The sequence below is a fragment of the Hyaena hyaena genome, unplaced genomic scaffold, assembly GCF_003009895.1.
Source record: "Hyaena hyaena isolate Hyena2069 unplaced genomic scaffold, ASM300989v1 scaffold_575, whole genome shotgun sequence".
NCBI lineage: Eukaryota > Metazoa > Chordata > Mammalia > Carnivora > Hyaenidae > Hyaena > Hyaena hyaena.
The window spans coordinates 1,153,098-1,167,568 of record NW_024081206.1 but is presented as its reverse complement, the minus strand read 5'-3'; the positions used below and the strand labels follow the sequence as shown (position 1 = coordinate 1,167,568).

Genomic DNA, 14,471 nt, shown 5'->3' with positions numbered 1-14,471 from the left:
TGGGCCCTAGGGCCCTGACTGTTCCTTACCCTGCCTTGTTTACCTCATAGCTGGCGTCTGTGGTCTAACAGATAGCAGGTCATTAGTCCAAAGATGGTTTGGCTGGAAAAGGCTTTTCCAGAAAGAATAGAAGAGGTTATCATTACCATGTGATCCAGCAATTTTGCAATTAGAATATATACCCCCAAAACTGCAAACATAGGTCCACACAGAAACTTGTACATGAATGTTCTTAGCATTATTCGCAACAGCCAAAGTGTGTAAACATCTCAAATGTCCATCAACTTAGGGACATGTGTCCTAGAAAAAGCAATGCCTGGGAAGGTAAAGAAGGTTACTAAACCTCAGAGGTGCACCATTCAGTCTGGGACAGCAGCATCTCTCTGAGGGGTCACTGGAAGGACCTTCCGTCTGCTGCAGACACATGGCAGGGCCAGGAGTGCTCCCCCACCCTGCTCAGCATGAGTTGTCGTGAGGAAGGAAGGCGGGCTCCTCTTTCCTTGGGCCTCCTTGGCAAGTTCAGATATGAAAGTCTCCCTAAGTGGAGAGGTCATTTATCTTCCAAGAGACTTATGAGGGCTGTCACCTGAGCCAAGGCAGAGGGGACTCAGCTGTGACCTGCACCGTAGCTCCTAAGGTGAGTGAGAGGTGGTCTCAGAACAAGGTCGCCCCTGGCACAATTTCTATCTGCAGAAGCAACATTGCTGTAGATGCCAAACTTTGAAATCCAAGTTTCATATTTTTACGAACACTTGAGGCATTTTACTGCAATAGATCGACTTAATTTTGGACAGTATGTGTTTGTTGCTATTTTTCTTTAAAACTACTTTAAGTACTTTTGTTGTCTTACAATATTTTAACACAGCAAACTGTTATTTATTATTTCTCCAAATGGACTATGGTTAAAACTGTTGAATTATTTTAACACAAAAATCAATTAAGACATTAGGAGGCAATTTTTATTCAACAAAGATAATGCATTAGAACTTAGTACTTGTCCTAGAAAATAAAGCATCAACGCATTCTCATATCTTGGGGTTTGAGATGCTTAATTGTTGGAGGAGGGGGGTATGCCCTTATCAGATAAGGATAACAGAAAGGATCAGCAGAAAACGTTGAATATGACTGAGTTTGTAACTACATTGAATGGCCAAGGAATGTCCTAAACATAAAAGGTATGGTCCAGGTGAACCTGAGATGTGACAGCAAGGTTTCCATACATAAAGACTCAAGGTTTCAGATTTGTGGATAACTCCTGGCATAGATTCATGCCACCCTCCCAGACCACAAGCACTGCGATCTCCTTTGGAGCCTTTCTTACCAACAGAAGGCTGAGTGGTGCCTGGCCAGGCCCAGCTCAGAGGCCATAGGTGGTGACCTGTGACCAGTTTGGGTCCAGTTCCACATTTGTCTGGTGTCACTTGTGTGGTTTTTCATAACTTGCAGCCGGGGCCATCCTGTTCTGGCAATTTATCCACATCTCATTTGTCAGCTCAGGCAAGAACATTCTGTACACTTTCTCTGCTGTATGTGATATACTATCTTGGATCTGCCTGCTTCAAAAGCAGTTTGGGAGTATGATCTCCCCAAAGTCTTCGTTGGTGAATAAGAGGCAGTGACTCACGGACTCAGCCTGCCTTTGCATTTTCTCCATCCCCCAACCGCTTGACCAATGGACGTTAAGTCTCTCTCTGTTTCTGATTCATTTATTTATTTGTTTGTTTGTTTACTTTTGAGAGACAGAGCATGAGCAGGGGAGGGGCAGAGAGAGAGGGAGACAGAGAATCTGAGGCAAGCCCCAGGCTCTGAGCTGTCAGCCCAGAGCCTGATGTGGGACTCTAACCCATACACTGTGAGATCACGACTTGAACCGAAAGTCAGATGTTTAACCTGCTGAGCTACCCAGCAGGCACCCCTGCTTCTGACACATTTAAAGGGCCTCTTATTATTGGTGGTAGCCTCTTTCTTTGGACACTCCTCATTCTGGTTCTGGTTGTTTTTGAACCTAGCTATTTTACTCAGTGCTTGACAGGACATTTTGCCTTGCCTCTCTATTCTCTTCTTTGTATCCTAAATTCTTGTTGTATCCAGCCTCTTTATTTTCCTAAGAAGGAGTGCAGGAAAGTTTTGATGATATTTGGGGATTTCCTCTTTAGGACAAATACATCCTTCTTGAGCCTTTAGCCTTTCTTCCAAATAGTCCCTAGGGTAACTCTTTATTCTTACTTTTTCTAAAGAATGGCCCATATTTATTTCTTTGCTAAATTTCAATGACATTATGAACCCTTTATTTATTTTTTTAATGTTTCTTTTAATTTATTTCTGGGAGAGAGAGAGAGAGACAGCGTGAGCAGGGGAGGGTCAGAGAGAGAGGGAGTCACAGACTGAAACAAGCTCCAGGCTCCGAGCTGGCAGTCAGCACAGGGCCCGGCGTGGGGCTCGAACCCACGAACCGCGAGATCATGACCTAAGCGAAAGTCGGACGCTTAACCGACTAAGCCACCCAGGCGCCCCTGAACTCTTTATTTTCATTTTCTTCTCTGCATAGAGTATTTAATTTAGTGAAGAGCATTCTTGTGATGCAGAGACCTTTTCAAGCATTCAGTGAAACTTTCTTCATCTGAGAACATAGGTTTATGGAGAAAAGAAAGGACTTACTGTTGAAACCAGGATATTCAGGGTTCTGAGGGGCTGCTGCTTGGCATTAACCTTCCCACCCCTCTCAAATCTGACTTAGTTTTCCTAGGTGGTGTTTGAGTGGATATCTGCACTCATTTTCATTTTCAGTTTTGTTGGAAGCTTTTATAGCATGCAGAACACCACATTTAGAGGTGGCGTTTGCACTTGGAGAAGGAGGAAAAAAAGTTTGTCGCTGTAGGTGATCACCAGTGTCAGACCACCAAATGTAAGCTGTCTTGGACTTTCAGGGAGGAAGTGTAATACTCTGTTTATCTCTCCCATGTGCTAAATCCCATCTCAATTAAAATGGAAGACATTTAGAGTGACCCGTGGGAAGATGAACAGCCTGCAAGGGGGCCTGTGAACATCTGTCATCACCGTAAATCTGAGCAGTGTAGGCAGCGGTGACCCTTACCCTCTGGCAGCTTCTCCCGGATCCATGTGCTGATTGGCGGCTGGGAGGTCCTTGCTATCTGTGGCTCTGGATCGCTTCTGGATCACCCTGCTCTATGATTGCCTCTTTATCACCTGACTCCAGCTACATGCCAAGGATATTCAGGGGAGGGCTGTGGCTTTTTATTATTTATCCTTCTGTCCCCAGTGATTAGAGCAAGGGCCTGGCACAATGTTTGGCAAATATGTTGAGTCTTGAACGATGGTTTTCCAGGGATTAGAGGCAAAAAAAAAGAACCACATCCATCAAAATTGTCAAGTCATTAGGGTTAATCTTTCCAATTTTTAATCCATGGTGTTTTAGCTCTTGGGGCAGAGGAGGATCCTAAAAACCAATATGGTGCTGACAGGGTTGGCAGTATAGAAGTCATGTTTCCATGTGAGCCCGAAAGGGCAGCTGGAGCTGCACAGTAAGTGTAGTAGGGTGGGAAGCAGGTTTTCCTGGACCATCTGTGTTGGTGAGCCCACCAGGATCCACCCCCCTGCCCTGACTCCAGAAACTGCCCCACCTTCCTCCTCTCTGGGGCTCTGCACAGTGCGTGCAAGGTTGGGAATGCTGGCCATGAGCCATCCCCACTTACCCATCCAGCCTGTTGCTAACTCTGTGCTCAGTTCCTGGTTTCCTTTTACGTGACTTAGCAGCAGCACTCCACACATCCTCTCCTCCTAGAGACACTCACTGTCACTTGACTTCTAGGTATTCACACTCCCCTGCTTCCTTCTAGCTCATTGGCCTTTCCTTCTCAAGTCCCTTGGCTGTTTTTCCTCCTCTCCTGAACCTTAGATGATATATTCCCTTCTCCTGATTCTCGTGATGATCTCTGTTAGTTCTGCTGCTCTTGGTATCTCTGACAGACCAGTGGATCTACACTGGCATCTCCAGTAAGGACCTCTTATACATGCATTTGCCTACTTTGACCGCTCCTGCTGATGCCTTGCCACATCTCAGCTGATAGCAGCTCAGGCCAAAAACCTTGGAGTCATCTTGGCTCTTCTCTTTCTTCCACATCCCACATCCATTGAGATGTTCTAAATCTTTTCGGCATCTGACCACCCCCATTATCACCACCTCCACTGCTCCGAACCCGGTCCAGGTAACCACAGTCTTGCAGCTGGACTATGACAACAGTGTTAAGATGGGGCTTTCAGCTTTTGTGTGGCCCCTGCATTCTATTTTCAGCATCACCCGATGCTGTTAACATGCAAGTCAGATTACGTCACTCCTCTGTTTGCCCCCCTCCCATGGCTCTCCTCACTCAGGGGAGAAGCCATCATCTGTGGCCTCATCTCTGCTCTAGTCCCACCGGCTCTTAGCTATTCCTCTGAAACAACAGGCTGCTCCCAGTTTAGACCTTTACCCTGGCCTTTCCTTCTCAAATGCTCTTTTCCCAGGTGCCTACATGGCCCTCTCCCCTCCTCCATCCCCGTGCTGCTGCATCTACTTCTCAAGCAAGGCCTTGCTGACCTCATAATTTAGAATGGCAGGCTTCTCCCATAGAGCTTCCTCCGTTTGGACAATTCTGTGTCCCTTCCCCCCTGCTCATTTGTTCTTGTTGTACTTAATATTTTAACATACCTTGTGATTGATCACATCTGGCCTTTGACCACCCCCCTCCCCCACTAGAGAAGAAACTCTGTGAGGGCAGAAGATTGTATTTCACTCACTAAGGACCTCTAGAACCTAGAGTGGTGACTGGCACGTGGCCAAGGCCCAGTGAACATTTGTTTAATTCGTTCATTAACGGACCTGTGCCATGATGCTAAGTTAGGAGGAAGAGAAGGTGTGGTTGATGGTTGAGTTGGGATCAAAAAGTATTTCAGCTTACTAGATTAATAGGCCAAATGTTACTCCATAAAGGTAAAAGCATATGTATAAACCCGTGTAGTCAAACTGACAAACTACAAACAAAAGTTGAGGAACACACCATGAGGAAACCTAAAGGTTATATTTGATAGTGATTTCAGAATCAAATGGCAGGGACATGTTTTTGATCCCCCCCCCCCAAAAAAAAGGCTAATGGTCACCTTAACTGATATCTGGTACACAGATCGTGGAAGATACTAGTTTCACCCTAATCTTTGCTGCATAGACAGCAGTGAAAGAATTGGATTTACCTCTGGGCCATATGACTAAAGAGAGATTTAGACAACATGAGCCCCGTTTGGAAAAGAGCCACCTCAGGGGGCAGCATGTCATGGGAGAAATGTTCATAGGATCTGGCTGTTCTTTTCAGCAGGAAAAACTCGGGGGAGCCCTAACTAGCTTCTTTAGCTATTTGACAAGCCATTCGGTGGAAAAGAGAACATTCTCTGTTACTTCAGTCGGTGGAACTGAGATCAGTGAGAAGGATACGAATTTCAGATAGGCAGAGGAAGACATGCAAATCAGTGAGAGCTACCCAAGGATGAAGCCACAGCTCCTAGAGGTAGTGAGCGGCCAGTCCCTGGGGATGCAGTGGGGCCCAGCAGAGAATACTTGATAGGGGGATTCAGAACTGCATTAAGTCAGGCCCTCCATGAGGCAGACGCCAAGATGGGATTGGAGGTGAGAGATTGACTGGGGAGGTGGTAGGGGAGGCCAGAGGAGGCCGGCAGAGCCATCAGATCACAGTGAAGGAGGGAGGGTAGTAAGGAGGATTAGGTGAGGAGACCCTTAGACTGCCACGCTGTACAAAGAGACGTTGGTGGGTCCAGTGGGGAGTCTTTGAGTGAAAACTGCCCAGCAGAGGAGTCAGGAATGGGATTATCAAAGTATCCTTACTGCTTTCAGTCATTGGCTGGAAGCAGCCCGTGGGACATGGGGCCCTGCATGGATGTGGTTCTGGTTTCAGGGCGCAGCAGCCAGGGCCAAGAGTCAGCTATGCTCCCAGGGGTGGGAGCCCTGAGAGGCACCTTTTCAGGGCCACCCCAAGGTCCCCAGTGGGAACCCTGCGGGGCCTCTGATTCTAAGCCCTCCTAACACCACTTCTCACACTGTGCTCTCTGATGGCTCCCTGGACTGTGGGCATCTTCACAAGTGCTCTGCAGCCCCTCCCCTGGCCTGGGGGCCAGCTCCCTGAGAACTCACTGAGAGCATAGTGAGTAGAGAGCATGGTGATCCCCCATCCCCAGACCGGTAGCCGTGTTCTGGAGGGGAATTAACTTAAAGTGAGGATAGTAAATGTCAGCCCACCACAGTCCCCCAGAGAACCCCTTGTAAAGTGGAGTTCACATGAGGAAATGACCTTCGTCGCTGCAGAAGTGCCAGAACTAAACGGAACAGCCCCTAAGCAGAGCGCAGACTGAAGCCTCATCCATTATCCGCCTCTTCTCTAGAAAGACAGCCCTCATTTATTATTTCCAGACTGTTTTCATTTTATTTACACCGTGTGAAAAATGTTGAATTGAGAAATAAATAATATTATTTCCTAACAGAGATTTTGGAATCACTTCACAGATTTTGGAGTTATTATCATGTTTCCAAATGTTTGGTTTGTATATCATTTCTTCATTTATATTTGTGAGCTCTTTATTGCCAATGTCCTCATTTGGAAAACTCCGACAGAAGTCTGAATGAACTCAGTTGGTAGTCTGTGTTCGTGTCTTTTTGAGAGCTGCCCCCTCTCTTTCTTTTGAAATGCAGCAAAATCTTACATGCAGTTTCAGAAAGAGACATTTGCTAGAACGTTCTTTCTATGGCAGTAATTCTGTACTGACCAGTTCTAGCCTCTCATTACCATCCCTTGCCTCCAGGTTCTCTTCTCTACAGGAGTTTAGCCCATTAATGCAAGACTGAGATTCCTTCAAAACCTTCTGCTCAAAAACATCCCATTGTGCTTCCTGTCCCACTGGTTGTCATGCCCTCCCTAACTGGCTGTGGCTTCCCCAGGCCACAGTGCTTTCATGTGATTCCTCCAACCATCTCGTCTCTTTGTGGTCAAGCCTTTCTCCTCCCTGCCCAGAAAACACCTTGTCCATTCCAGCCCTGCCCTGACACATTTAGGTCCTCCTGTCCTAAATTACCACCTTTTCTCTCCTTTCTTATCCATCCTCCATTCACTATGCAGAACCCAGAGGAAGTTCTGCAGATCAGCTCAGCTGGGAAGAAAGAAAGGATAGGTTCAAACCCAGAGACACTTCTCTCTTCATTTATCTCTGAAAGACGATGTGTTTCATATACTTGAGGATCTGTTCATCTTCCCTGTCTCTTCCTCTCTCCACAGCCCCTTCCACTGTTCCCATCATGCACCAGGTCAGTGCCACCATGAGGAGCATCACCTTGTCGTGGCCCCAGCCGGAGCAGCCGAATGGCATCATCCTGGATTATGAGATCCGGTACTATGAGAAGGTGAGCCAGCTCTGTCCCCAAGCTCGCGAGACCCAGGGCCAGCTACCGTTCAGGGGATGGTGACCATCTGAGGACTGGAGGAAGTTATAAGGGAGGGAGGGATCTGCTGATGGAGGCCAGAGGCTCCTTGGAGAGTTCGTCAGGTCTTCCTTGACAAAAGTCTCCAAAGTCCAGACTCTTCCTGTGCCAACTCAGAAGAGAATCTTCCAGCCTACCACCCTGCTGTCTAAACAGCTCACTGGGCCTGTATGGGCAGAACCAATCCCATTTTTCCCAGTCATATGCTTGCTATATTAATATAGATGCTGCAAAGATCCAGGTGTCCCCTGAACTTCCCAAAGATTTTGTGGGCTTTGTAGACTTGTGTCCTCTAAAGCTTTTGATCATGTTCTTCCAATATAAGTTTGTTTATTTATAAGTCATATGCATGTACTGCTGCAATAGTATGTTTATAGAAATTAAAGACATGCAAATGGAAATTTTAAAGGATGAGATAGAAATTAATAGAAATTTGTGTGCTGTCCACTAACTGCTCTGTAGCAGCTGCTCCTGGGGCCTGCAGCAGGGTGCTACTACCAGGAGTAGGGAGGTGGTGCCTTGTGGAGCTGCTCCCCTTGGTCTCTGTGGGGGAAGCAGGCCCTCCTTCCCACCATGTTAAACTGCAGCACTTGCAAAATCCCAGGAAAACACTGACCCAACACATCATTCGTAAAGACACCAGATTCATTTTTTGGTTCAGCAAATATTTATTCAGTGCCTGCTATTTGGCAAGTACTATTCCAGGATGTACTAATGATCCAAACAAAGATTCCTGCCCTCAGAGAGCTTACTTTCCAACAGAAGGAGACAGAAAATGAACATTTTAAGAGGCCTATTCAGCTGTTCCACTAAAAACAGTCCTGCTAGATTACAGTCAACTAGAACAACAGTGATGGTGGCTTGATCAGGATGGAAGGAGATGGCGGGCGAAGCAGAGTAGATTCTAAATATATAAACTAACGACAGAGCAACGGCATTTCTAACAGTTTGGACTTCAGATGTGGGAGGGTGTCCAATAGAAGGATGCAGCCACCATTGACTTAAAAGGGGACTTGTTATGGTAGAGCATGTTTGTGGCAAGGGAAGGGACAGAAGTTTAGCTTGATGTCTAAAAGACCTCTGAGGTAGCCAAGTAGTGCAGGCAGCTAGATGTCCTTGCCTGGAGCTCAGGAGAGAGGCCGGGTCGGAGAAGTCAATCTGGAAGCTGTCAGTATGTAAATGAGCCTGGCAGAACTCTCCAGTGGGTCAGTGGAGGGAGGATCAGGGACCGAGACTCACAGTCATCCAGCATGAAGGCAGGGTTGAACAGTGGCCCATGACTGCCTGGGGAAGGAGCGCCCTAGTTTCTAGTGCCCTCCATAACTAACCAGCTGAGCAGCTGTGGTCAAATTATGTAACCACTCTGGGTCACATTTTTCACATTTGTGAAATAATAGCAATTTATGTCCCTAAAAGTGGAGGGCCAGATGGATCACCAGTCCATTCTGTGAGGACCTACACCCTTCTGCCTGGTGGCCAAACTTGCAAACAAGGTGAGGATTAGCTAGTGTTCTATTCCATTTAGAGGATATTGGGTTTTGTAGACAGTTTATTCAGATAATTCAGTGAATTGGGGATAATTTAAACCATCTGAATTCATAAGCAACCATTATATCCAACCAGCTTTGAATTGGGAGCCTTTGTTTGCTAGATATTTTTTATCAGTTAATAAAGTAAATGTTGGCTTTCCACAGTGTTTTAGACCAATCTTTCTGGACCAGTTGTCCATACAGTCTCATTTCATCATCAGAATTGACTTAAGAGTTTGATAGAGTCATGTGTGGCCAGCATATGATGCATTGTCAGAATCACAGAAAGACTCTAACAGTGCCCCTTCCCACACACACTTGAACTTGAGCCTTATAAGCTCACTTCAGAAAAACAATAGTAATTTCTCCCTAGTCTGCTCCTCTTGGGTGCCAGCAGCTTTATAAGCATTATCTACTTTTCTCCTCACTACTCGGTGTGGTAAATATTAGTATCATTGCTATGGGTAAAGAAGCCAGTGCACAAAGTAGTTCAAAATAGGACAAAACTTGCCCACGACCACATAGCTAGGAACTGAGACTGTCACAAGTGGCAGTTCTGGAGAGCAGCTACGTACATGGGAGCCACTGGCCTCCCACTTCATCTGCCCTGCCAAAGGCACCCACCCTAACATAGGTGTGGGCTTTGTGACAGGCTCCTGCTTGTATCCCCTGGCTCCTGGTTCCCCAGTCCACACCCAAGCTCCTCTGCTACTTTTCCCTTTACGTGCAAACCTTCTCTTTTGAAACACTGTAATTAACTTCAACTCTTGATGCCATGAAGGAAGCTTATTCTCCCGTTTCAGACCACGTCCCTACTTCTCCGTAATTTATACTAATTATTAACAGACACACATGCACAGCAGCTCAGTGCCTGAGGCAGCTTCCACACCTCAGTGAAGCATATTATTGTCCTCACTCCAGAGGATAAAATGCTTTCCTTGGAAACACAGAAGGTTCTTTGCCAAAGCACTGGTTACCATTCACTATGTTACTAGACCATTCAGTCTCCTTCACTTATAAAGTGCTTGACTGTAAGATCTGTTACATTGCCTGGACCGTTTCTAATACAAATAAAGAAAAGGACATTACCCCGTGAGGGTATTTTGAAATAACCACAGTGGTCATAAATCATCATATATTGCGTACTTGTTATGTGCCAGATATTCACAGACACATTAGCTCTGATCTTGAAAAGAAATGAAAAGAAAGATACTTGAAAGCCAGATATAACCAATTTGTAAGTGATGGAACTAAGTCGCAGAAAGGTTAAGTGACTTAGCCATGACCACAAAGAATCAAAACTCTGGACGTTTTTGTTATATTTCAGTGGTACAACCTTCTGAGTTCAGTAAGGAACTGGATAATAATCATGCTGATGCCGAGGATCTCAAAATTAATGTGACCTGTGGAATAAGGGAGTGTATCTTAATTTTAAATCCAAATGCTTATAAGCAGAATGATCTGCCTACCTGCTCCACAAGGCTGGCAAATGCTGGTCTTTAGAAAATGCAAACACAGTAGAACTCAGCCCAGTAGATATCCTGGATTCACCCCGAAGAAATAAAACCCTCATTCCTCCGTTCTGTGCCACTTCTTCTAAGCCAGGAAGTCAACAGAGTTTTTCCATAAAGGACAAGATAGGAAATATTTTAGGTTTGTGGCCATTTAGTCTCTGTCCCAACTACTCAACTTGCCTTTGTAGAAGAAAAACAGCCGTAGGCAATATATCAGAAGGTGGACATGATTGGGTTCCAATAAGACTTTGTTTACAAGAACAGGTAGCTAGCCATGGATTGTAGTTTTCCAACCCCTGCAAACTCACCCTGGGCCTCCTACCTCACATCGCCCTCTTATTTTTTTTTTTCCCCTTTTTTTCTTTTTTTAAAATAGTTTATTGTCAAGTTGGTTTCCATATAATATCCAGTGTTCATCCCCACAGGTGCCCTCCTCCATGCCCATCTCCCCCCTTCCCCTCCCCTCCACCCCCATCAGCCCTCTTGATTTATGCTTGGAACACCTTTCGATTTCAGCTCTATAAATAGAATCGATGAGGCTTTCGCCTCCTCCAACAGCTCATTAATAGAGACCTCTGATGCCATCGAGCTGATGACACTCCCAGAGCCTCTCCATGTTCATCTCCTTCCCATTTTCATATGCTTCCATTTATCATCCTCTCTTGTTTACTGTCTTGTAGCACTTTTCACTCCTGGTGTCAGCGCTTGTAGGCGAACCATGGGAGGGGCATCTACATCTGCTCTCAGCTGTCTTCATGATTAAGCGCTTAGACGCTCACTTGCTCTTCATAATAACTGTCTGGGCCAGAATGGGCTGGTTTAGGCCTTGGGAATTTCTACCCTTCAAATTTTAGGATCATTTTCTCCTAGAAACTCTTTCAGGCCTTGGCAATATCTTGTGCTCAATCAATTGGTTCCAATAACTGGTCTGAAGTGTGGTGTTTATTCATTCATTTAGCACTGAACCCTTTAGCACCCCGGCAGTTTGGTGCCAGCCCTGGGCTACAGGTTGGGGACGGCAGACCTCTCACATGCTTACGGAATCAGTCATGAAACAAACAAACAAACAAAGCAAGCCCTTGCTCTTTGCTCTCACTCATTTGCCTGAAGTTTGATTAATGGGTTTGAAAGGAAACAAGGATTAATACTCATTTTAATCACTGAACTTCTTGAAGAATGTGTGGGCTCTAAAGCGATAATGGGTTAATGTTTTGTCCTCACATTCCAAATACTAATATGCTTAAAGACAGTTTTCAGTAAGAAAGCCACGTAGTCAATCTTTCACTTCTTTCAAGCAGTGCCTAATTCCACAGATTCCAGTAAAACCGGAGAATCCAGCTACCCGGATTTTGTAGCAAAGGGATTTTGTCCTAATTTGCAAGGTGATTAGATGATTTTTATAGTGTCAAGTCTTGGATCTCCAGTGTGTTAGGACAGTAATGACCAACCTTCTGGCTAATATCCCTTCTATAGTGGGCAGTCTTCTTTCTGGTGGATCCCTGATTGGGGGTGGGGGTGAGGGGATCCTCCCTCTCTTTAAATAGATCAAATAGCAATCCCTCCCAGGGGTCAGTGGATAGCCCATTCATGAGGATGAGCATGTAACCTTCAACTGTCTATTCAAGCTGACCTCTAGCCTGTGGTTTCTAAAAAGTGCTTCCGAAGCATGTGTCCCCACCCCAATGTGTCCCCACACTCCAGATAGGCCCAGTTGCTTGCAGGCTTCTGATGTCTTTGGGCCTTGCTTTCATGTGTTCTGTTCAGTTCTCACTCTCCACATTTGACCATGTGGCTGATTTCTTTCACCTTTTTCGTGACTCAACTAATGTCACCCTCCTGATCGCCTTACCAGCCCGAGCTGGGTGACCCTCTGCTCTTTCCTCACAACCCCCTAAGTGGCCTTCTGCCAAGTCACTCAGTCAGCACCGCTGTCAGTATCTGAGTATTTTCTGGTCCATCCTACAAGTTTTTGCGTCCCCAAGGAGAGGGGTCGTGCCTTGGTCCCTGCAGCTGTGTGTAGGTAGCCCCCAGAACGTGGTAGTATGTCATAAATGTGGCTGCCTGGCTAAATGACTGAGTGAATGCACAACAGGTCACTTCTGCCTTTGCAGGGTAGATGTTTGCATATTTTAAAACAATGGCAGTTTTTTGTTTTTTTTTTATCATTGCACTGTATTCTTTTGTTCTGGCCCAACTCCCCAGAATTCTGTTGCTTGTCTGAGGATGTGGCTTACACATCTCTTGCCATCAGCTCTCCCCTCATTTGTCACCATGCCCCTCAAACCATTGTGCCTAGAACTCATCACAGAACCCTAGATCTGCACACGGGACTTGGGGGCTTCCCTCTCAGTGACCTAAGCTCTTCATTTTCACCAATGTCCCCATTTCGCTCTGAGGCTGATGGTATAGACAGGGGCAGGCCCAGATTTGAAACTTTTGTTCCTGCACACTTGGAGATAACCCACAGTCTCCATGATGCACACATGAAAATGATCAGAGGCCAGGCTGGTGTAAATGAGGGAGCTGAAAGGAGGGTGTAAAGATAAAGGACAGTAATGAACAGAGTCCATGGGAAGAAGGGGCATTAGAGATGTAGGCATAAGGAAACTGCAGGTTGCAGAAGAGCACTGAAGAGAGGCATTTTAGACTCTGGGAAAACCACCTAAGCAAAGGCCCTGGGACTGGGGGTGTGGCCTTTAGAGGGACAGGGAGGTGGCAATATGGGGGATGTGAGAGACTGGAATTGCTTCATAATGAAGACCCAATAAACCTAGATTTAGGAGTTTTGTTTTTATCTGATAATAACTTTAGGGAAGGTCAGAGATTTTTTTATTTTATTTTATTTTATTTTTGAGAGAGAGAGGGAGAGAAAATGTGAGCATGAGCAGGGGAGGGGCAGAGAGAGAGGGAGAAACAGAACTTGAGGCAGGCTCCAAGCTCCATGCTGTCAGTACAGAGCCCCCACGTAGGCTCGAACTCACTAACTCTAAGACCATGACCTGAGCCAATATCAGACGCCTAACTGACTGAGCCACCCAGGCACCCTGTTAGAAAAGAAGTTTGGATTTGGTGGAGGGAGTAGCTAGAATAAAAGATAAGAGGCTGCAAAAGTCTAGGCAAAAACCAAATGTTACATTACATAAGATTAGCAGTAAAGAGGGGCGCCTGGGTGGCTCAGTCGGTTAAGTGTCCGACTTCAGCTCAGGTCATGATCTCACAGTTCGTGGGTTCGAGCCCTGCATCGGGCTCTGTGCTGACAGCTAGCTCAGAGCCTGGAGCCTATTTCAGATTCTGTGTCTCCTCTCTCTGCCCCTCCCCTGCTCACGCTGTCTCTCTCTCTCTCAGAAATAAAAAAAAAAAGTTTAGCAGTAAAGAGAGGAAGCATCCTTTAAGGGCACCAGGCATGGGCAGGGGAGTCAGAAGGCTGAGAAAAAGGAGCAAAATCTGTGCGCACCAGAGGACACTCATGTGCAGATAACAGAGACACAGAGACTGTAAAAGACAGGGCAGAAGGTGCCAGGGAGAGTGATGGGGATGGAGGGCTGACCCTTGAATATGTGAGAAGGGACAGGGTCTGTTCTCCAGGAAGAAGGGACATGTCCTCCTGATGCTGGTGGAGAGGGAACTGGAAGTTGGGACACAGACACAGGCCAAAGTGAAGACAGAAGCAGGTATGGGAGGTGGCTTGGCATGGCCTCAGGCTCTGCAGCAGAGTGGACACTAAATCACTCCGCTAAGGACTAGGACTTGTGGGAGCTTAAGGGGTGATCTAGAATAGCCATGGTGAGGAGATACTGAGTGAGGAGAGAAAAGACAAGACTTCAACAGAAGTGAGACAAAGGACGGGGGCACCTGGGTGCCTTAGTCAATTAAGTGTCTGACTTTCAATTT

General features: G+C 46.1%; 1 protein-coding gene across 1 annotated transcript in view; it reads left to right on the top strand.

Moving 5' to 3' along the window:
- Window positions 1–14,471, top strand: part of EPHB1 (EPH receptor B1) — a 144,785-nt gene that overhangs the window by 37,952 nt on the left and 92,362 nt on the right. The window contains exon 4 of the mRNA XM_039256473.1: window positions 7,335–7,459. Coding sequence (XP_039112404.1) covers window positions 7,335–7,459 — 125 coding nt within the window. The remainder of the gene's footprint in view (window positions 1–7,334; window positions 7,460–14,471) is intronic.